Source organism: Calonectris borealis, chromosome 2 (assembly GCF_964195595.1).
Source record: "Calonectris borealis chromosome 2, bCalBor7.hap1.2, whole genome shotgun sequence".
Classification (NCBI taxonomy): domain Eukaryota; kingdom Metazoa; phylum Chordata; class Aves; order Procellariiformes; family Procellariidae; genus Calonectris; species Calonectris borealis.
Window position 1 is genome coordinate 49,605,342 of NC_134313.1, and position 22,980 is coordinate 49,628,321.

The 22,980-nt window shown below is 38.6% G+C and overlaps 1 protein-coding gene across 1 annotated transcript; it reads right to left on the minus strand.

Moving 5' to 3' along the window:
* Window positions 1-1,260: 1,260 nt before the first annotated feature.
* LOC142078201 (desmoglein-4-like) lies at window positions 1,261-22,665 on the minus strand. The gene is made up of 16 exons (XM_075140664.1): window positions 22,618-22,665; window positions 15,866-15,901; window positions 15,357-15,485; window positions 14,512-14,667; window positions 14,218-14,365; window positions 13,127-13,290; window positions 12,738-12,872; window positions 11,991-12,176; window positions 11,549-11,808; window positions 10,492-10,634; window positions 10,124-10,342; window positions 8,454-8,951; window positions 6,557-6,705; window positions 6,030-6,090; window positions 4,187-4,392; window positions 1,261-2,232 (listed from the first exon to the last, which is right to left on the minus strand). The coding sequence occupies exons 1-16, from the start codon at window positions 22,663-22,665 to the stop codon at window positions 1,261-1,263; spliced, it is 3,510 nt and encodes a 1,169-aa protein (XP_074996765.1).
* Window positions 22,666-22,980: the final 315 nt, after the last annotated feature.

The window sequence follows — 22,980 nt, forward strand, 5'->3', positions numbered from 1 at the left end:
AGTATTTTGCTCCTTCAGATCGTATTCTAAGCCACATTAAGGTATTATTAGAATAACAGAGTCCAGTAGAGCTGTTTTTGTGGGAAAATAAAAGCCAGATTTAATTAAGATTATAGAATCATAAAGACTTTTTCAATTAACACATTCAAATAAACTTTCAAAATATCAATGCAAAATACATTGACATATGAAATAACAATTCTCCACATTGCTTATTAGCAAATTTATATCGCTCCCAAGTGTTTTTTTCTTTTCATGAAGGACTTCAGCTACCAGTGTCAGTGATACAGTACTTGCTATTGCCTCCTCACATCACAAAGCTTCTAAGACTTTATTTTCTTGTCAGTATTAGAAAAGAGAACTGGCACGGTGTATTATAGCCCTCTTAATATAACCTGACGTTGGAGACTTAAATGGTAGTCATAGTTTGGCACAAAAATCTGACTAAGAGCTTCTGGTTGTCACTGAAGTCCTTTTAGATTTAAGTAAAGCTGTAACGGTAATGGAGAAAGTATGAAGCCAAGATCTTCCTGGGTGACGGTGTCAACGCGGCAGTGCCAGCTGCGGCAAATTGCTAGTCACGCTCCTCGCCATGAGAGTATCAACATGGCAGGCCGTGGCAGAGTGTTTGTTTTACTGAGAACCTCAGAAAGTGATGAAAATGTATTGTGTTTATATGATTATTATTTATAACTATTGCTGGTGATGGGAGAAATGATTGAAAGTGCTGTTTTGTAGCGCTCCTTGAATTACATGCAAAGTGAAGTGATGCATTTGAAAGTGCTTATTTAGTCTTGAGTTGACTAATTATTAAGTACATTCTTTTCCTGTCTTGTCAGTGAGGGGCTATTAACCCAAATCTACTTACTGTGGGAGATCACTCAGCAGTACAGTGTTTTAACACTTTTTTATATGACATTAATTCATGCTGATACTGAATGCACACAAGGATCCCCTCTCACTGCTCCGCTTGGTAATCAGATCTCTCTCCAAAAACATGAGTATCTGTTTGTACACTTGTAGTTCTAGGTGGAGAGAAAGAAATAAATTTAAAGCTAACTTCAACTTTCCCTTCACTGACAAAGTCCTGTGTTTGACCTTGAAACGGGGCACCCTTTGGAGATCCTCACACAAGTAGGAATCCCTGAAACTTTAGCGCTATTTCCTAGTTATAAATAATAACAATATTCTTGGTGGGTGGCAGCTAACGAATGTTGGTGCAAATGGCGATTTCGGCAGGAAGGGGCGCCAGCAGAGGTCTTACTGACTGGAGTACTGCACAGTGCTGTACTTTGTCACTCTTCTCCGGGAGGTGCCTGGGGACGCCGTGCCCATTGCCTGGCCAAGGTGACAGTCGGCGCTGAGCATCTGACCCGTGCTGCTCAGGCCCCCCAGATTTGCCCCCCCCAGGCTTGTCCCCCCTAGGCTGCTCATCCCAGACCCTGACACTACCCTCTCGGTGACCACCACGTTGTGGGCGTTTGATAACTCCGAGGGAATATTTATTAAGCTGCCTGGCATGCCGGAGGCAGGCCGGAACACCCTTTCTGTCACCACCACATTCGACCCGTCTACCAAATCGGGAATGCTCAGAGAGGTCGGGAGCCGGGAGTTAGGCGCGATTACTCTTTCCGTGACAATAACGTTGGACCCATCTGCGAGATCGGGGATATCTAGCATGCCGCGCAAATCAGAGGCAGATGCAGGACCGACAACCCTTTCTGTTACAACAACGTTGGATGCACGCAGAGGGTCAACGCAAAGAGAGGGGGAGCCAGAGGTGTAGGTCTCAGTCACCGTCATGTTGCCATGGAGCAAAGGATCCGGCATCGGCCTCGGGGGCTGTATGGTTGACCCAGATGTGTAGGTGTTTTCAGTAACAACTGTTGTAGTGCCAACCGGGGGAGGCATAGGTGCACATCCATTGACAACGATGGTGGTTCCAGGTGGCGGGAGGTTTAGATCACTTTCAGGGTTGGGAAAGGTGACGTTAACGCACGGCCAGGGCGGGTTGACATCAGGGAAAGGCTCGATCTCTTTGCCCAGACAGATCTCTGCCAGGGTCTTAAATTTTGGTCCTAATGTATCCAAATACGTTTCGTCTGTATCTTCTCCAATAAAGCTGCAGCAGCCCACAGAGCCAACAGGAGTACCGACTCCTTCATGATCATATATTAATAGGCAGTCATTTGCTGGCCGACCTTCATCTTCATCTGCATACACAAATGCTTTCTGTAGTTTGTAAAAACAGAAGAAAAAAAGAAAAGAAGAAGAGAGTGACTTTTCTTCAGGTTTTTAACCATGAAGACTCAAACCACAGTAAGGTTTCCCCAACCACAGTAAGGCCCAGCTGACTTGAAAAGCAGGACATCAACAGGACAAATTATATCATCAACATTTTTGTAACCTGGAAATAAATTTTATTCAAATGTTACTGATGTTTTGTTCTTGTTTCTGCCAACACTTGGCATCTCAAATTTGGTCTGTTGTCAGTGGGTCTGACTGGGGGGTGAAGGGAGAGAGCTAAAGGGACAAGGGAACAAATGTATTCTTTGGGCAGCAATATCCAAACCAAGTGGTAGGAAGAGGAGCGAAGCAGGATGGCGAGGAGAGTAGTGGAGAGGCCAGGACAGAGCGGATGGGATGGAGGTTGGCCACAGCGGGGAAGGCTTGCTGAGCCCAGAGGGGAATCCATTTTGAGCAGGTTGGAGATAACTGATTTGGGATGGCGTTGGGGATGGTGGGGTGGTCAGTGCAGAGGGGTCAGGCAGGAAAGAGGAGAATTTAAAGTGAGTGTGGGGTGAGGTTGGAAGAAGCAGGGAAGGATGGAAGGGGAGGCCCGGGAGGGAAGGCAGAGGGTTTGGAGACTGAGATCGTCAGTAGCAGGAGTAATCTGTGGAGGCCCATGGCTGGCAGACAATTAATATGTAGTGCTCCCAGCCTAGGCAGGGAGATTGCGGTCTGGGAGAAGTCCATGCTCGGGATTTCAGGACTGCTCTGTCCATATGCAATTATAGTATTTAGGACTGTCGTGGTTTAACCTGGCAGGCAGCCAAACCCCACGCAGCTGCTCGCTCACTCCCCCCACCCCCAGTGGGACAGGGAGAGAATCAGAAGGGTAAGAGCGAGAAAAACTCGTGGGTTGAGATAAAGACAGTTTAATAGAACAGAAAAGGGAAAATAATAATAATAATAATAATAATAATAATAATAATAATAATAATAATAATAATGATGATGATGATGATAATGATAGAATATACAAAATGAGTGATGCACAATGCAATTGCTCACCACCTGCGCTGACCGATAACCAAGTCGCGATCGCTACTTCCTTGAACATGCCTACCACTCAAATACTGAGCATGACGTCACATGGTATGGAATACCCTGTTGGCCAGCTGGGCCAGCTGTCCTGGCTATGCTCCCTCCCATCTTCTTGTGCACCTGGCAGAGCATGGGAGCTGTCTTTGGCTAGCAGGGTACTTAGCAACAACTGAAAACATCAATGTGTTATCAACATTCTTCTCATACTAAATCCAAAACACAGCACTAGGGAGAAATTTAACTCTGTCCCAGCCGAAACCAGGACAATGCCTCACAGTTCATGCTAATTATGAAAATATATCCCATTAATCCATTAACCGTGGAAACTCCTTAGCATTTTTTTATCCCATATGTAAAGGCTAATTAATATGTTGCCAATTACAAAACTGCATATTTATGTCACTTGCAGTTCACAAGTCTTTTAGGGAACAGAAATGGTAATAAAAATAAGGAAGAAAGTGAACCACTGTTCACAGTTATTCAAGAGTTAAAGTCACTTCATTAAACAAGCTGTACAGGACGTACATGTGAACAATTTCACAAAGTTATTATCTATTTATACACTGAAAAAGGTGGCAAATGTATAAATTTGGTGGTCACTTATGAAGCTGAAATAATTTAATTGCTTGCTACTCATACCTGCAGTGTGTCCATCAGTTTTACAAAAAGCTATTGAGCAATCAAGTCTACGAGGGCAGCAGCTCAAAAGCAGTACGAGGCCAGCTTTGCTCTCACGCCAGTCTTATATCACGGAAGTTTCAATTTGAGTGGAGTTATTTTGGATTTCCACCATGTAACTTGGGGAGGAGAATCTAACAGTAAGCTCACAGATATAACGCCAAGAAGATCAGGTAATTACCTCAGAGAAGTAGTTGTCTAGGAAGGCCATGTTCACCCCTCCTTCTCGATACTCTTTTATTGTTCCTCCAATTGACCCTTTTGCTTCCCCTGTTCCAGAAATTCCTCCAGCTGTACCGTAACCAGTACCAGTGCCATAGCCAACTCCTGTAGTTTCTTCAACACCAGAAGCTACTACTCCTCCTCCGTATGTGTTTGTATATATGTCTGAAAACAGAAAAAGTTATCCTTCCTGTCCTCTGCAAAAATTTACACAGAATTTTCCAGTTGTTTTTACAAATAGTACAAGGATACTACTGAGTTTCTAAAGATATTTTAGACTAATTTCAGTCACAGATCCATGCACAGGTGCCAAACATTGAAACCGCAATAAGAATTAAGTGCATATTAGCAGATATCTAAGACCTTGATTTTATTCCTGAGGCTAGGCAGCATGTGCATATGTGCTTTACAAAATCAATGATTTACTTGTGTAATTGACTGGAGAGATTCCTCTGTCTGGTGTACATATATGCTGTCATGGGATTTGCATTAGAAAATCAAATAATGCTTATGGATATTTATGCAAATCCGTAAATGTATATTTATGATCACATCGGGGTTAAAGTTGTTTTGCCTTAAACTCTTTTCTAAAAGAAATAGCTTTGTAACTCCTTTCAGATTTTCTAGTATTTAGATTGTTAAGGGTAATTTGGGAGAACAGCAATGGGTCATAATAACTACCGGTGTTCATAATGCAGAAAGAAAATGACCTTTACATGAAATTATAAAGTCATACTTACAGGATTTTATCTTCTCCAGATTTTTTCATACATGATAACAAGGAATGATTGGTCTTAAATGTCAGCATGTAATATAATAAACCAATTACATACAGTAGTCTTGACTATGATTACATTAAGAAACATAGGCTAAATTATATTGTTTTTTTCATTGAATCTGGTTAGTCTCAGTTTATAGAATTTGAACCAGGGGCTTTCACCATAATGGTATTGAACAGTGGAAATAAAGTAAATCACCTGTGTAAGTCTTAAGCTTTTCAATTGTCATGGCAGCAGAACTTCCCTGAGAACGAAGACTCTTAATTCACGTTTATGCCCCCAAATGTTCTCTTTTAATTTTACCTTAAGGATGAGAACATTTTTGAATAATCAATAGTCATCAGAGAAGTTGTCTTGCAGAGTGACATTTCTTCCTGTCAGAAGCTAGTGAAAATGGATCTCTGCCAGCATCCTTCCTTCCTGTTGTGGAGTAAGGAATGGGGAAAAAGAGAAAGTGGCACTGCATAGCTTGACTTATTCTCTATGGCCATCGAATTCCTGGGGGAACCTTATCTCAGAAGCATAAGTTTATTGTGCTATGTACCAGCTTTCTGTCTAGGCTAGTGCACAAACGGTCAGTAATTAACTGGCTACTTGACAGGTCCTGTTCTCCCTTGTGGGAAGCAGAGCCTGGAAACTGGGAAGAACTGAACCTTTCACCACTGCGTTATGAAAGAAAATTTCCTTATTCTGGCCTCAAGATTGATTTCTACTAAAACTGATGTCTTGAAAAGACCCTCCATTCACTAGCTGGAATGATAAAGAACAATTGAGATTTGAAAGCCTTGGCAAATATTTCAAAATAAATGTAGTTTGCAGAAATTAATTTGTTCAAAGGCTCAAACCTCAGATCCTTCATTCGTACTGGAAGTCCTACTAGCATCAGTTTGACTATCTGCAGATGTAAGATTGGAAGGGTTGGGTTATAGCTGTGAAACCAAAGTGCTCCTTGAATCAGAAGACATGGAGTTCTGAAAGATAGCTTTATGACAGCGCACGTAGAAAATTTTAGGATCTGCTTACCAGAGGGTTCACCAAAATCACCTCCTGCAGCTGTTGTTGGGGCAAGAATGTGTGAGACATCCTGGAAAACAACATTTTGACTCTTGAATGATGACTTTGAAATTTCCATATGAAGACCAAGACTTTGTGAATCATGTTAAGGAATTAACAGTCTAAACTGTTAATGATAGCTATTAATTACCAACCCCATTTAAAAAAAAAAAAAAAAAGGTGATCAGTGAAGATGGTTTGTGTTACCTTGTCCTACTTTGCACTGAAAAAGCTTGCTAGTTATTGTGTTTCAGCTGAGGGAATAGTAACACCAAACTGTTGGGCCAAGCTAAGTGAACACAACTTAAAACGCACAAACTCCATCTGCAAATGTTAATTAAGGATCACCTTTCGTGTCTACCTGGCAATTGTTGACAATGCCAGGCGTCTTTTAGAAGTTGTCACAGTGCTACAATCGCTTTTGTGCTTCTAGTCAAATGCAGTCTTTTCTGTAAATATGAGTCACTGCGGTTTTTAGAAACATGGGATGTACTGACCCTGTCTTCAGGCTGTGCTCCTTCTATTCCCCATGGATGAATTGCCCCTTCTGTGCATTCAGGTACAGGCTCAAAGCCAGTTCCAACTCCACCTGCAGCGCCAGGTCCACAGCCACAACAGTCGCTCATTGACATCAAAATTGGAATCACTTAACAGGAAAGAAACAGGAAACAGGGATTTAGGACATCTCTTCCTCAGAGGAATAGCTGCTTTTCCCAGAGGGCAGGTGCTCAAGAACTTTTGGAAATATGTCTTTTAAAATGTTTCAAACCAAGCAGCCTGCAAGTCTGGCTTTCAGCATCATTGGCTGCTTTTGGAAACGTATGTGTTTGGAAATTCAGAATAATTTGTACCTTCAGTTATTAGCAGAGCAAAGTGGGGGTGGAGTAGGGCTGTTACTCCAAATTTATGCCTATACACCTGGGAACAGACTTTGATCTATCTCAGCTGAATGAATATAAGTTGCATACGTATGAAAATTAAACAAACAGAACCAGTCTTGCTATGTATAGCATTCAGTGATATTCATTCTTGATATATAAGCATACATTTGTCTCTTCAGATATTGTAGTTGAAAAGAAATACACATTAATAATAATAGACATAGGAGAATCATTGGAGAGAGATCCATCTGGCTACAGTGATCTTTGGCTAAGGCTCCAGTTGCATTTTTGACATCACATATACATAATGCTTGATTCGAAAAAACAGTAGAGGCAAACCCCAAACCCCAGTTTTAACAAATGATTACACAGAGTGAGTCAGGTTTCCTAGTGTGCTGTAACACACTTAGTTGTTTCAACAACTCAGTGTTGGAACTTGCTGAATGCTTTAAATGCCAACGTTGAAAACATTGCTCATTTTAGAAAAGCACTGCAGTGTGAATTCTGGCTGTGCTTAGGTCCTTATCCTAGATGGCTAAGTTAGAAACCTCATATCGCTGCAGAGGGAGTGGAGAGAGACAGTTGCCTACATCTGAAGAGAACTGAAGAGAAAAGGGGAAAAGGCTATACAGTGTACAAAGTGCTACCTCACACTGCATGACTAAGGACGTATTTACTCCAGACTACCAACGAGGAGAGGAGAATTCCAAAGGCAGAAAGACAGTCTGTCCTGTAACATTAACCACCTGGGAACTATAAACAAAACAGCCTTTTGCAGCTTTGAAATTTTGTGTTTGTTGATTCCTATTAATCAAAGATCAAAATCCAAAACAAAATCCCCTCTCCTCAAAAAATCAGGGGAAAAATCCATTTCCTCTGGTTTTGTAGTCAGTATATCTGCATTGGGAAATTTTAGATGTTGATTGCTTGATGCACAGGCCATGAAAGAAAGACGATCACATCTGATTGTGGTGGTCTGAGAAGTAACTGCTTGCATAAAGTCTAACTTGAGTCATTCTTATCCCTGAAACTCATATTTCTTCAAAAATACAATGAATGATCTGTTTTGATCCTGTCATCACAAACGCTACTTGTTTTTAATAGATGTAATGTTTGGCAGCAATAGCCAAAAGGTTCACAATTTAAGATAATTATATTTATTGTTCTACTACTGAAATCTGGCTTTGAGTTCAAGGGAAGCTTGTTCTTTACATCTTTTCATACCCAACTTGGAGCTGATACTTGTCCATTTCTTTTAGTAATGTAACGGAAATACGAATTGCAAAGTGTAAGTTGTAAGTGACAGGGACAGCTCTTGCCCAAAATCTTCTGAATCTTTTACTAAACATTTTTACCCTTTCTGATGGTCTGAGACCTTAGGGAAAAAACCCTAAGTCTTAGGAAGGAAATAGAGCCAACAGGCTAACAACCAACCAGAAAAGTCACCTTATTTTAGAAAAAAAATACACTTTTTAGAAAATTAATAAAATTGTTTTCTTAATTTTATACTTACGAACAAATATTAATCCACCAAGAAACATCAGGCCAATGGCAGCACCGCTAAGTGTGGTAGAAGGTAGGAAATATCTGTCATTTCCATTTCCATTAAAAGTGTCATCAGTGGCTGCAGTAAATACTCCACCACCGTCACTGTATCCGTCAGTGTAAGTCGGCCAGTACGTGTGGTCCTCAGTTCCTCTTCCTCCATCACCGTCTTGTTCTGTTCCTCTTCCACCTGCCTGGTCTCCTCCACCATCGCCGCCGCCGCCACCGCCGCCGCCGCCGCCGCCGCCGCCACCACCACCACCACCACCACCACCACCACCACGGCCACCGATGATAATTACTTTCGTGGCCCCACTGGTGCAGTAATTACGACTATCGCACTGACAAGCTTGCACAGGAATTATATGTGGTTTAGCGCAACGTCGGCCTTGGTTATCTCTTACGCTGATATAGATCCTATACATGTAAAAGTCAATGTTCTGATTCACTAGTTCTGCAGAGGAAGCTTTGGGGAAAAAAAAAGAGAAAAATATTTAGATTAAGGTGTTGTTTATAAATACTGTACAAATCTATAATTTTTGTGAGTAATGTTCATATATCAGAATGAAGACTAAGTGTTCCCATTCTAAGATCTTCAGTTACTTATGTATCTACAGTACATATTCAAAGCTGAAACTTATGAGATTCATCTATGCTAGTTTTTTCTTTTGGAAAACCTGAGCCAAATCAGTCTAGTTATCACTTTTTAACCTGAGAAATATAAAAGGGGCAAATGCACTTTTTCATATCTACTGCTGCTTTTCCTGATTTTTATTCGCACAATGATGAACATAAAAATTGCAAGTTTTATACGTTTTTTTTCTTTCACAAGGTATTTACATGTGTTTTTCAAAAGTTTTTCCAGTAGTCTAAAAATATTTAGTTACAGAACAAATAGGAGACACAAGAGTAGTTGTAATTGCGATATTTACCATTTAATATAGTTTTCTATGCATATAGTAAGTTACGCAAATTCTGTCATTTAGTAATGTATGAGATTTGATTAATTCATTAGTTTGTTATGTCCTATTGGAGGAAACTGGAAAAGCTCCACTGGGCACTGACTAAAACATTTTCCCTAGAAATACAAGTAAGTACAATTTGTACAATGAATTGCAAAAGCTGTAATCTTTATTTGCCATTTTCATATGCCTCTCATAAAAGTAAAGCTCTGCAAACTAATAACTTTATACACTAATATATAAATTTGAGAGTTTTGTCATATGCTTAGAATTTTTTAGATAATATAGAAATAAAAAGGTATCAAATTACTCCTTTTGAATTACCTCACTAGGTTTAGACCAATAGAGGTGCTTATCATAGCTGTACTCCAGCGAAGTACAGTTTTGCTTCTCTATTTTTATCAGTATATTTTTATTTTCCTTTAAAAGATGACAACTCGATAAAACACATGTAATGATTCTTATTCTAGTTCTATTATGATTTTTTTTTATATATATATATGTGCAAATCCAGAGCAACTTCTTGGATTCGTATGAGCATAAAATCATATTTAAGTGAGATTAGAATAGATTCTAATAACTGTTTTGTTTGTTATTAAAAGGTTATCCTAATCTCTTATCTTAGATAAGACTTATTACTGTGGTTTATTCTGTTATAAAATGTAGGTTAATTTACCATTTATTGATCTGATAATCCATGTAGTTTGAGGTTCACCATGTATGCTGAATGTAAAGGGGAGAGCATATGGATGACCATCCATATGCTTTGCTGTGATAATCACTGATGGGGAATGCATACATACTTTCCTTAATTCAGTATTAATAGTTGGGCAATTGTCATTGATGTCTTGTAGTGAAAGCACAATGGTGCCAGTAGCAGTATATCGAGGAACCCCTGTAAAAAGAAGGTATTTGTGGTCAGGATGGAATGTTGATACTATAAATAATGCAGTTCAGGTGGTAAAACTAGAAACAGGAAAAAACATTGAGAGAAATCTGGAATAAAAAAAATTTTGTTTCAGAAAACTTAATCTCTTTTCTTACCTCTGGTGATAGCCAGAACCTCTGCTCTGTACTGTCCATTGATTACATAGATCGATTCCCGGTCAATAACTTTGTTCAGTGTGATTTCACCGGTGTTTTGATTGATTCTGAACCAGGCACCTGGGTCACGTCCTATACTATATCTGTATTTGGTGAAGTAAAAATACTCAGCATTATGTTATGAATATATGTATTACATATTCATTTTGCAAATAATATTTGTCGCTTTGGAATATTTTTCTTTAGGCTGCGCTCGGTCCTATTGCATTTCACCCTGTTCAAGCAAAATTCCTGTAGACTTCAAAAGATGTAGACCAGAAAAATAATCAGGAATGAAGTCAGTCCATTATATTTTGAAAGTGGTATCATAGTCTAAAAACAACATCTTTCTGGACCCTGTAAACCTTTACTAGAACCCTTGTTGATATCAGTAGTTAAATCCACAGCTCTTCCTATAACAGTCTACAGTCGTATTTGCTAATGTATTTCTCTGTTTTATGAAAACTTTTCAAACCTTTGTAAATTGGATGTATTTATTTCTACATACATTAAAAAGCAAATTATGGTTCCATTAATTATCATTAATTTCAGCAGAAATAAGTGTCTCATTTTTTTTTTTTAACTACAGAATGAGCTGGTAGTGACTTTTTCTATTCTGATTGTATAATATTGCCCATTATTGGGTTTTCTTCTTGCTTTTTTAGAGATGCTAACAAATTCCCCATCTGTAGCAAACATTTCCAGAAAAAAAATATTCTTGGGTTGGGTTAGAAAAAAAAATCTGTTCTGATTTATTTAAGTTACAGCCTGTTAGAAAAATGATATTTTCTTTGTCTTGTGCGCAAGGCTAAGGAAAGTAGGTTAGGAAACAAAAGCAATCATAGCATAGAAATGGGCTGAAGAATATACTATTCTATTGCTGTTACTCTATCGCTAATCTGTTAAGATTTTTAAAGTTGTTTTTTAAAGCACCCTTTAAAATACCAATTCCTCATCCTATTGAAATCTCAATTAAAAGAATTATTCCATCTAGGGAGTTAGGCAGAGCAGAGCTTACACAACATTTGATGCAATAGCTCCAGTGTCCTCATCAATGGCTGTGTATGTTCCCACGACATAATTCACTCTTGTGCTTTCTGATACAGAAAACATAACTGAAGATGGTTGAAATCTTGGTGGTTCAATCACATTTTTTACTTCTATTGTGAGGGGTGTTCCAGATATTCGGAAGTCATGCGCAACAGAGTGGTGGAAGGGAGCTACATTCCTGACACCAATCATCAGTGAGTGAGTTTGGAGATGTTCATAGTTCAGTTCCTAAAAGATAAACCACAGAGAACTAGATAATAAATAAAAGTTCCTTTAATTTTATTTAAATATTTTCTATTTGAAATAGTTGAGTGACAGTGTTTTTACTGCTGATTTAATTTTGTTAACAATTAATTAAAGCTATTTTAAGATGATTATTTCAACAGTTGAATCACGATATTTATCCATACCTTAATTACTCTAAGGATTCCTTGATTTGTAGCTCGATCTGTAACAATTTCAAACCAGTTATCTTCGTTACCAGATATAAAGAAAAACTCTGCTAACCAATTGTCTGTAAAGTCTTCGTCAGCATCCAGAGCTTGTATCCGTAGCAGTTCTGAATTGAGTGAATTTTCTGAAATACTTGCTGAAAACTGGAATGACAGATAAATACCTATTACCAAACACTAAAATATATAATGTGAGGAAAACACAGCTGACTGCAGAGATCCTTTTAAAGGATGTCCTGCCCACAGTCCATGCCAATTTAATAAAAGTCACGTGTGCTGGGTAAATTTGATTCTGGTTGCAGATCTGAAGAGCTGTATCACCTCAAGTGTTTGCAGAGGCAGCCTGGAGGAAATGGGTTGTGCTTTCTATAAGAAAAGATCATCCAAAAATTGGGTTAATCTACGTAATCTGGCCATATTGCACGGGTCTGGGCACCTGAATGACTGGATTTCTCTGAATACAGAGGAGTCAGTGTCAGGATTGACTTTTCTGAGTACAAAAATAATCTATGTGTATGTTATCAGAATTGGTGCGCGAGTGACGGACTGCATTTTGAGCACGCTTCAAGGAAAAAACAACCCTATTAATCCGGTGGAGCATTCCAATGTGAAAGCGCTCTGCAAATGAGTAAGAGCCCTGTTATCAACTGAGGTTTTGAACAGGGTTTTAAAACAGTGACGTTGCTTTTGGTATTAAAAACTTACTGAGCTTTGAGCGAGAGTTGGGAAGTTGTCATTGACATCAATAACTTTAACGTTACAGCTGCAAAGGGATGATATTCCATCTGCCGCTCCATCCCGGTCTGACGCCTTCACAACAAGAGTGTAGCTACTATGTTGCTGTCACAGAAAGAGAAATGAGCGTGTTAGAAGGACCACCTGTATATCTTAAATGTTATAAATACTCATGTCTTGCTACTATTTCCTAATGCAGGAATTTGCCTTAGACATTTTATTGTAACATATAGAAAAAATGCATTTCTCCCTTAATTTTTGTAAAAACCACAACTTTTCTCTTTTCTTCTCCGCCCCCCCCCCCCATAACATATACACCACAACATCATGTTATTTAACTTTGAAAAGGGAAATATTACCTCTCTGTCAAGATAATTAGCAAGATGGAGTTCTCCAGTATATTTATTCATAATGAACATGGGTGGACCTGAAGGTTCCTGACTCTCTATCTTGAAGGCAATTTTAGAATTCAAGTGATTAGGTTCATCTGCATCTGATGCAATTATTTTCATCACCAGTGTGTCTAAAAATAAAAAATAATAATTAAAAAAACAAATCAGAAAATTGCAGTTTTGTTCCTGCAAATGACTCATCAAGACAATGCTAAATCTTGGTGTATAAAAATGATAGAGTGCTATCTATTCATTGACATTTACAAAAAAACCCAAAAGTGTAATTTTGTAGTACTGATTCTGACTGAATGTTAATGACTTTAAAATGCATTAAAAATTAAGATCAGATGGAGTAATGCAGATTTTCACTGAACTTCTTTAAGTTACCATAGGGACTATGTAAAAACAGTAAGTACTGAGCTTGTAGATATTCATGTAAGAAATCTCCACAGTTTTAAATGAGAATTTCTAGAAAGTAGAAAATGAGCGTGAGGCTATTGCCTCAGTGCTATTTGCATGTCTAATGTTGATTGCTGTACTTTTGGTAAAAAGAACCAGTTCAGTGGTTTAAGTAAGGGTTTGTTTAGTAATACTCTACTGCAACTGCAATACTCAGGCTACAAATACATATATTTGAAATAGAAGAAAATGGGAAAAAACTTATTTTATATACCCTCAAAGGAAATAAGTGTAGGTGTAATGTTAATTTTTTTTAATGAGAAGGAATGAACTGATTTATTTTAAATTTTCACATCTGAGAGAATTTGCATGATGGTATGGTTAGAAACTGGAACATTCAGCGTTCATGTGTGGGAGGAAAGGGGGAAGGAAGCATTGCTGCTTAATTTTAGGCAATGAGCTCGGACCCTGGCTTGAATAGCACTTGGAGAAGCATCTGCCGCTCCTTCCCCTGCAGTAGCCCTGGCCAATATATGTCATCGCCTAAGAAAAAGTAGAATGAGCACCCCAGGTTTATATTAGCTGTGTTCTGGGAGCTTCACTAACTATGCTATAGTTACTTAGGCATATGTTACTATAGGCATAACATAGTTACTTACTGTCCATACTGCTTTCTTCAATAGATCCTGTAAATACAGTTTGTGCAAATATAGGAGGGTTATCATTTATATCCAGAACTCTGACTCGAAGTTCAAGAGGTGGTTCCAAATCTACACCCGTCACTGAGTGTTTAGCAAAGCAACGTATCTAGATAAAGAGATTTACTCGTTTTAAAACCAAAAGTGAAGTAAGCAAAGTAACAATCTGAAACAAATAAATTTGTCTTCTTCTGCTCTCCCTGCCCCACCCTGAATCCATCATTGTAAAGGTAAAAGAAAAAGGGGAGTACTTACAACAAATACTGGGGTTACTTCCCTATCCACTATTGATGTTATATTAATTTCTCCAGTTCTTGGGTTAACAACAAATATTCCATAGGGGGCACGATCAATTCCAACTCCAGAGATGCTGTATGTGATTGGATGGTTTTCTTCACAATCTGATCGGATCTACAATAATAGATAATAATAATAATTTATGAGGACACCTGCAGGGCTTTTTTTCCTATTATTAGTTCCTGTAAAAAATTCTATATAATTTCAGTTTCTCAACCACTTATCACAAGGTTCAATTGACAGAACCAATGGAAGGCTCTTCTACAAAACAGTCAGCCTAGAGATCTGTCTTCCTTTAAGTGCTGGACAGGCTTTCTGTTTCTCTTAAATTTGCTGGCAGGGAAGTGGAGAGAGAAACTTCCAAGAGTATCACACTGGGGCTGGACCTCACTAAGATCCATGGTGAGAGGATAGGGAGACATCTTCTCTGCTCTGTTGCCCACAGAAGTCATGCACTATCTTTGAACTTCTGCTCAGGGGTTTCTCAGGGTGAGAGAGAAAAAAAAAATATCGTGATCTAGTACACAGGTGCTGCACATGAAGAGACTAGGGTTGGAGCTGTCCAGGAAGTAGACTGATGGCAATGTTCTAGGAAGCCTTTGGTCACTTCTCAGCAGCCACGTGGGTTCATCTTATGAGACTGTCTCAGCAGAGCTGGAAATATTGCATCATCTTTCTTTTATTCTACATTCCTTGCTTTGACTACTCTAAGCAAATATACTTTTAAATCTCTCTGCTTTTATCAGCCTGTCTTTAGAAAAACTTCCTTGTCAGTGAACACTTTTGTTTTTCTTTCTACTTACTTTGGCAATTGGATTCCTCTTAGAATTATCTTCTCCTTCTCTACAAGCTGCAGCAAATTTGATCCATTCACGTTTTTGTCTTCTGAAGGTTTTCCATCTTGCCGTTCCATTTTCATCCCATTCTTTTACCTTTGACAGAGAGTTCCAGTATCATATGGCCAGTAACCTCAATCCATTTTAAATTAATACAGACATTTACGATTTCCAACAATAAAGAGGAGAGGGATTTTTATAGATCATGTGCTTTTTTATATGTCTGCAAGTCCCAAACTCTAAGACTGTACATGTTTACTTTAAAATTATTCCTGTGTATGAGATACCCATTTAGGTTCAGGAAAACTTCTCTTGAGAGGGAGAGCAGGATGTTATTACCTGCAACTGTTTAATATTTGAATATGTTTTCAATCTTCAAGTTCAGAAATGTCTTAGTTTAGTATTTTCCATTTCATTTTTGCATTGGTTAAATTTCATTTGATAAGAAAATCAGTTTCTGAAGAAATATATATTACCTCTACATGAAATCCTGTGCTGAAATCCAAGAGTACCTGCAAGAACAATAAGGAGATTGGCATATAAAAATGCAGGGCAAAATGCAGTAAACAAAACCCAACTGCCATACATTGCTATACTGCAGGACTGGAGCAGTACTTTTTCTCAAGACTATTGCAATAGCCCATCTAGGCAGTAGCTACAGGATTTCCATAAATGACTTTGTGCAATTAATTTTTTTCTATGTCCATCACTTGAATTCCTTGACAGTTAACACCTTCAAAATTAATTCTGTCTTTCAAGGCAGAACTTTGAGTTTGAATGTGCCATAGCAAATTTCAAGTTATACCTACATCAAAATACAGCTTTCACACAGATTTTTAGGTTGCAACACCTCAGCTGAAGAGAGAAGTGGTTGCAAGAGTTGTTATTTAAAAGTATGTCTAGGAAACTAGAAAAGGAGTATTTATTTATTCTAAAGAATTTATTCTTTATTCTTTATTTTTTCCCTTATTTACAAAGTCCACAGTAGACCTGGAGTACTTAACTGTGTAGTTTAACCAAAAAGAATGAAAATGTTTTCTTGAAACTTCCCACTGAGGTTGAAGAGATTCAATTTAAGATGGAAAGCCAACCGCAGTCATCACTGGAGTGCAGTGGGCTTTGATTTGAGGTCTAACTATGCAACCAAAGTCTTGAGTAAATAAAGGTGGCAGGATCAGATGCAATATGTAATTACTTTAAAATTAAAATTAAAATAACAGAGAACCCTCATTTTCTTTATTAGCACAATTTAAAAGAAGGCACAGTTTAATTAACCTTGTTCCTAAATAAGGTGTGAAAATGAAGTTCACTTGGTGAATGTACCTCTTCATAGCATCTCTTTTGGGTTTAGGACCTGCCTCTGCTCTCTTCAGATGATAAAGGGTGAAGAATATGGGATTTTCCGGGCTGGATGCTTGCTTCATTCGTCATTGGGAGAAATAAAACATCCAGGTAACTCAAAAAGTGTTGTAGAGTGTTTCTTTTCTCACCAAATGTGGTTGACAGCTGTAGTTATCGATTTTCCTCTTTCCTTATCATTTCCCAGTACTGTTTAATAGCTTTTTTTTCATCTGACATATTTTATCTGGCGTGTTTTATGTCAGTTATACTTGGATAAAATCTGTGACAATCTTTTTCTCTATGGTAGCTTTACCTCATGGGGTTTTCCTCACTTCAAATTTATTGCATTGTTCTGTCAAGGCTGGAAGATGGACACAGACTTTTTTCCACTTACTTCATGTTAAAACAACCTCTTACGTGCAACAGATTAATGAACAGCAGCTTCACCCTCCTTCCTCTCTCTTCCCCCTTTTCTCCATTTACCTATATGCCGTAAGAGGTCCACCATCTATCATTTACAAAGCAACGTCTCCAATGATCTGATCCTGCCCAGAACATTCACTGAGACCTTGGCACATAATGGCTGCCCTAATCTGCTTCTGAATGAGGCAATTTAGACTGTGGATTTGCCCTCCTGATGTGCATATACCTTGAAATTTATTGGACTATTTATGGAGTAAGGATTTTTTTTCTTGTTTCTTTGAGCAAGCTATTGACGTAAATGGTTAAGAAAAGTACTCTGCAGGAAAACCATTACAATATGTTCATGTTGTGCTAAAAACATCAATACATCTTTTAATCAATGTCTTGGTGACTATTTAAATCTTCAGCTGCAGAATTGGGTTCAAATTCATGTGGAGCCGTTACTCATCTCAGAGAAAGGACGATATCAGACTCCGTTTGAACTGCGAGATTTTTTTCACCCCAGTGGGAGCTCAGGCCTGTCCTTTTATAATCCCCCTTTGAGCTTGGGGAAACATGGGAGAGTAGAAGGGGCAGATTACACCCTCACCGGAGAACCTGAGTGATGAAGTCTACCAGAATTAGCACTGTTTCAACGTCTCTTATCAGTTGATCCCCTCGGCAGAGCAGAGCCTCCTTTGGTGAGTACAGTGAAATCCTCTCCACCCTTAGGCTGAAATCCCTTCTGGCATGCAAGCAATTGTCTTGACCCAGAAAAGTATGGGTATACACCTCCCAGTGCAACGTTCGTGAATCCTGTCTACTGTCTGCATCCTCTGGCCTACTCTGTTATTCAACAGTGAAACTAATTTTTCGCATCCAGCCACATCACTCTCATACTCAGCAGGCCTAAGTGAAAAACTATGTTGAGTATCTCTGAAATAAGAATTATGCCTGTAAAAATTCTGTTCTTTAAAGACACGAATATTCATGAAACACTGGATTTCAGCCTATAGGGAGTTCTGTTTTCAAGCAGTGAAGAATATACATTTTACCTTGGAGTTTCATCCTTTGTTTCTGAGCACCAATAATGGGAATGTCAGGAATTTGTTCATCAGTAATGCCGGGGATGGTAAATTGAGGCACAGTATTTCCACACTTGTCCCATGCTAACTAAGGCAAAACCTATTCTGCTGCGTGTTGCAAATGGAACATGAAGATCTTGAAAGAAATCCAGAGTCCTTAGTACAGTTCGTGATACTATTTGAAAAGGCTGATCCGATGAACTTGATGTTTGCGTTTGCTATGTCTCTCTCAGTTACTGCCATGTGATAGGAAGGAGAGCAGGCAGACACCAGACAAAGTTGTCTAGTTCACCAGCTAAACCTCAACAATTCTGGGGTGACATCTATCCAACTTGATCCAGGGATGGAGGTTCCTCTGCCTCCCCAGGTAATGTTTTCCGGTTCTCCACTATCAGCAGCAATTAGAAGGCTTCCCCCACGCCAGTTGTCTATTTCTAATATTTCTCTGCAATGCAAACCCTTTTTTTCTAGTGCTATTTCCAGCAGAGAAGTACTGTCTCCTAGCAGCTAACTTCAGCATACTTCTAGGTAGTAAACAAATTTCCCTTCTAAACTAGTATCTGAGTACAGTAATTTCTGTAGATTCAGTGATTAACGATAATTAAAGCAATAGGAGCCACTGGGATGTGTGGGGTGCATCCTGAGGACCTTGGGGTAGGCAAGCTGATCAGAATGGTACCAAGATTTGCTGTCCTGTTAGTCTCTGAGAGACTGTGAAAAAATGGAATCTCTGCAGAGAAGCTAGAGGCTCGTTGCACAAGCTGTTTCTGGTTTGGGTTGGGAGAGGTGCAGGAGGGAAACACGTTTATGGTGACTGTCATTTGCACAGTGGCCTGCCTGAAAGCTTGTCTCTTGCTGTCATGATACAGAGCCTGAACCTTGTGTCCAAAATGACACCTTACAGTCACACTGGAGTTGTTCTGGATTTATTCTGATCTAACTGGGAACAGAATTAGGCCCATAGGATGTGTATGGTTCTTTGCACCTTCAAAGCAATTTACAAACAAGAATTAAGTAATCATTAATTGACTGCCAAGCAATATTATACGCAATTATGGAATCCTCCCTCCTCCACCTACTCAAATCTAAATGACTGAACACGCCTTTAACATCTTCCCAGCATTATTCATATTGGATCTGCTTCTCTCTCTTTGAAGTCAACAGCGGTATTGTCATTGGCCTGGATGGGAGGAGTGCTGAGAACTCACACATATTATATTAGTCATCAGGGTGCCATGGTAGCTCTGGTTGTGTCAGCGTTTTGGGACTTTTACGTCTTTCTTACTCAGCCAAAGCTGTAACTAGTAAAGAGTTGAAATAACGAACTCTTCTCTGCGTTCATTCTGCATCTCTTTAAAAAATGATAAATCAGTGCGTATGAAATAATGAGAAGCAGAGTTGAAACATAAGACAGAACCTCATATTTCAAAAAGAAGCCATTTGGTCACTTTTAACTCAAAACATGAATGTGTTTTTGTCTATACTTTTCATTTTCGTAGGTCACTAATGAATGTGCTTCTTGCAATTTAAAGGGGAAGTTTTTCAGGATGATTTTTCTGGCATTTTGTTTTCTAATTCTGCGGAAGTCAGATGTTTCTATCGCTTCCTGTGTTAGTAGCTGACGTCAAAATTTTGTATTGCACCCAGGATGGAGAATGCATTGCTATTTTGGCAGAAGTATGACAATGCTCACATCAGTCAGAGGAATATATTCCAAAGTTTTATTTATTTTAAAATATGTTAATTCAAAGAACCGACCACTTTGGGAAAGTTTCCACTGAGATTGTTTCTGTTCTGCTGAGTCGTACAGATATAATGAATTTCCACACAATAACTGAGCTTAACCATTAGAAAAATGAACAGAAAAGTGATTTCAATACAGGGTGTATGCCATTATCATTCAAATTTGAGTTTTTCAAATTAGTCATGCTAAGTCTCCTCAATAAATCTTCTCAATAAAACCTGAATTCTAATATGGCTTAGAGTGCTCTAGCTGCAAACACACATTTGCTTAGGGGCCATTTTTACTTAGAAATGTAAAACTGCAGTCTTAAGAACCTAATCTTAGGTGATAATTCCTGGATGTGGCATTACTTTAGTTTCTATTTCTATAACAAAATTCTTTGGCAGAAGAGCCTGCAGGTTCCTGGCTACATCCTGGCAGATGTTTCGTATGCATATGCAAAGAGACAATTTGGCCCCTTAGTATTTTTATATGCAACCAAGTTATGAGTAGGAGGTGTAACCATAACCTAACAACTGGGGGAAAAAAAAAAAAAAAGCAGCGTAGATAACACGTGGGAAAATGTAGCCAGACAAAAGTGCATATAAGAGATGTGGTGAATTTAAAATTATTAGCTGTCACATGATAGCTGGCAGGAGAAGAGTCATACCTGATCAAACAGGTTATTTCCATAAAACGTGTCTGTGCAAGTATCACAAACAGAACTCCCTTACTCATGAGAATAAGGCCTTTGAAGTCACGTGAGCAAGGGTTGCAGAATCAGTCCCACCAATGGTGAAATGCATACAGAAAATTATTAGTTTCAGGGCTGGAAAGTTTTCTTTTTTTGAAAGTGTAGTAGTGTACTGAAATATGTATAACGCCACAACAACTTTATTTGGTACAACTTATTAACAATATACTAACCAGACACACCATTCAGACAGGCGATTTTCATGAAAGATTAATCAAGCTGAAAACCAAGACTGTTTCTCAGAATACGCTCAAATTGGCTACATAATTTATAATTGATTTAACCTCTATAGTTTGTCTGTCAGCTTTCTATAAAGTGCTGAAAGGTGCTATTAAGCTGTACAGGCCACCATGAACACTGCTGTGCAGAAGAACGCATAATAAGAACAACAATTGTTTCCTCTGGGTAGTAAAAGTTCAAATATTTGATAGTCATCAAAACATAATTGCAGTTTTCACAATTGCTCCTTTTTCCTGACCCAACACATATCCTTCATCAGTCACAATTGTAACGATAATACACTGAAAGAATGAAAATGGCTCCAGAGTTGCCGAGAGAAGTAAAGCAGTAAAATCTCTTTTGAATGGACAGATCTTAGATACAGTACAGTCAACTTTTTTTTGAACTTTGACACATCAGGAGAATGCATCACCAGGTAACTGGGTAAAATGAATAGTCACTAACGCTACACAAAAATCCAGAAGTGTTAATGTGATGTGCAACATGCCAATCTCAGAAACCCCTGCGCTGCGTTGAACAAGCAGAAACTCATCTGAACCGTAACTTGCTTTTGCCAAGTTTTGTCGCTGTTTGCTTGGCAGCTGCCCTGTGTTGATTAGTTCTACTTTACTGACTGCAGAGCTGTCACCTAAAAGTAATGGATTATCTTTTCAAAGTAAGTCTTAGGATTTCATATTCTATAACAACAAACACTTTTTCCCTGACTACAACGTTTCTAGAGGGATCAGTAACAAGAAGTTTACAAACGTTTACACTTACTTATAGATTGTGTAAAATGAAACACAGAAGGACACAGTTATGTCCACAGAAGGTCATAACTGTAATAGAAAACCTACTCTTTTCAATCTTCAGGGCCTTAAACCTCTATCTAGTTTTAGAAGAGCAGCACAGATGAGTAAAAATAATCTACACAAAAATCAGATTGTAGGAGTAGAAGGGCCTTCATAATTCTTTTAAGTCCTTTCCGGGTAATTTCCATGGCTTGATGAACACATTGTACAGCTATGCCACTTGCCTATATCCACAACTTTCCTTTTTACAGTGAGAAAAACAAACCCAAAGAGCGACGCTTTCATCACGCATTCACTTGCTCAGCACATGGCGGCTCTACAAGACAGGAATTCTTTGTCATGTGAAATAATAGGCCAAGTCTTGATTTTTACTCAGCTAAGGTCTGCACTAAATTTCATGTTTTAGCCATAGGAATTGGTCAGCTCTGAAGTGCTCTTGCTAATCAGTTTAGAAAAAGAGATTTGCTCTTCATATTCCCTCAATTCATAAAAAAAAAAAAGACATAGAACCAAATAATATCCAGTCAAGTTATTAGGATTTTTATAATGATAAGATTTTTATTAATAACAGTGACTCCTTAAATAGTAGCCAAAGACAACATTCACCTGAAATGTCATGCATTAAACATAGAATGTCACATATTCAACGTCAACAGACTACAGAAAGTCATAATCAAAAGAAATATTTGTCAGCATTTAAAGAAAAACTAAATTATTCGTACAGAACCTTCAGCAGTGCAGTTTAAATTAAGCACAGCTTTATTTTTTATGCTAAATTTCACAAGATGTTTTTTGGGGGGTAGTTTACGTTGTAAAATGTAATGCTCTGCTGAGGAAGGTTCAAGTGGCATAATCACAGAGTTTACAAATATTGTTTTAAAATCTGACTTACCAATAAAAGGAACAGAAAAGCAGCCGTTCGGTGAGGGAGCCAATCCATGGCATCTGCCTTCTCGGATACAAGTCCAACTGAGTTATGGTCACAAGCCTGTTCCTTTTCCCCTCCCCCCCCCAACTCTGGTGTCTATTTAAAAAGACACTCGGTAGATGTCCTTATACTCAGCCCTTCAAGGTGTCTCTGCCTCCCTCTGAGGGAAGCACTGAAGATGCTGTATAACAGAGTGTCTTTCCCCACCCCAAAATCCTGGGCTGGTCTCACCTGAAACGCTTGACAACATCATTATTGCTTGCAGGTAAAAGCTAAGAGACACACCTTAATTCTTATTGCACTGAAACCCTTTGTTGGATACGAAAG

Bases quoted from the DNA above. Each gene is read 5' to 3' on its own strand.
- LOC142078201 (XM_075140664.1), bottom strand. From the start codon at position 22,665: ATGGATTGGCTCCCTCACCGAACGGCTGCTTTTCTGTTCCTTTTATTG. The intron at 10,343-10,491 runs GTAAGAAAAGAG...TTCTTTTTACAG, and splicing joins GGTTCTGGCTATCACCAGAG to GGGTTCCTCGATATACTGCT. The intron at 2,233-4,186 runs GTAATTACCTGA...TACAAACTACAG, and splicing joins TAGACAACTACTTCTCTGAG to AAAGCATTTGTGTATGCAGA.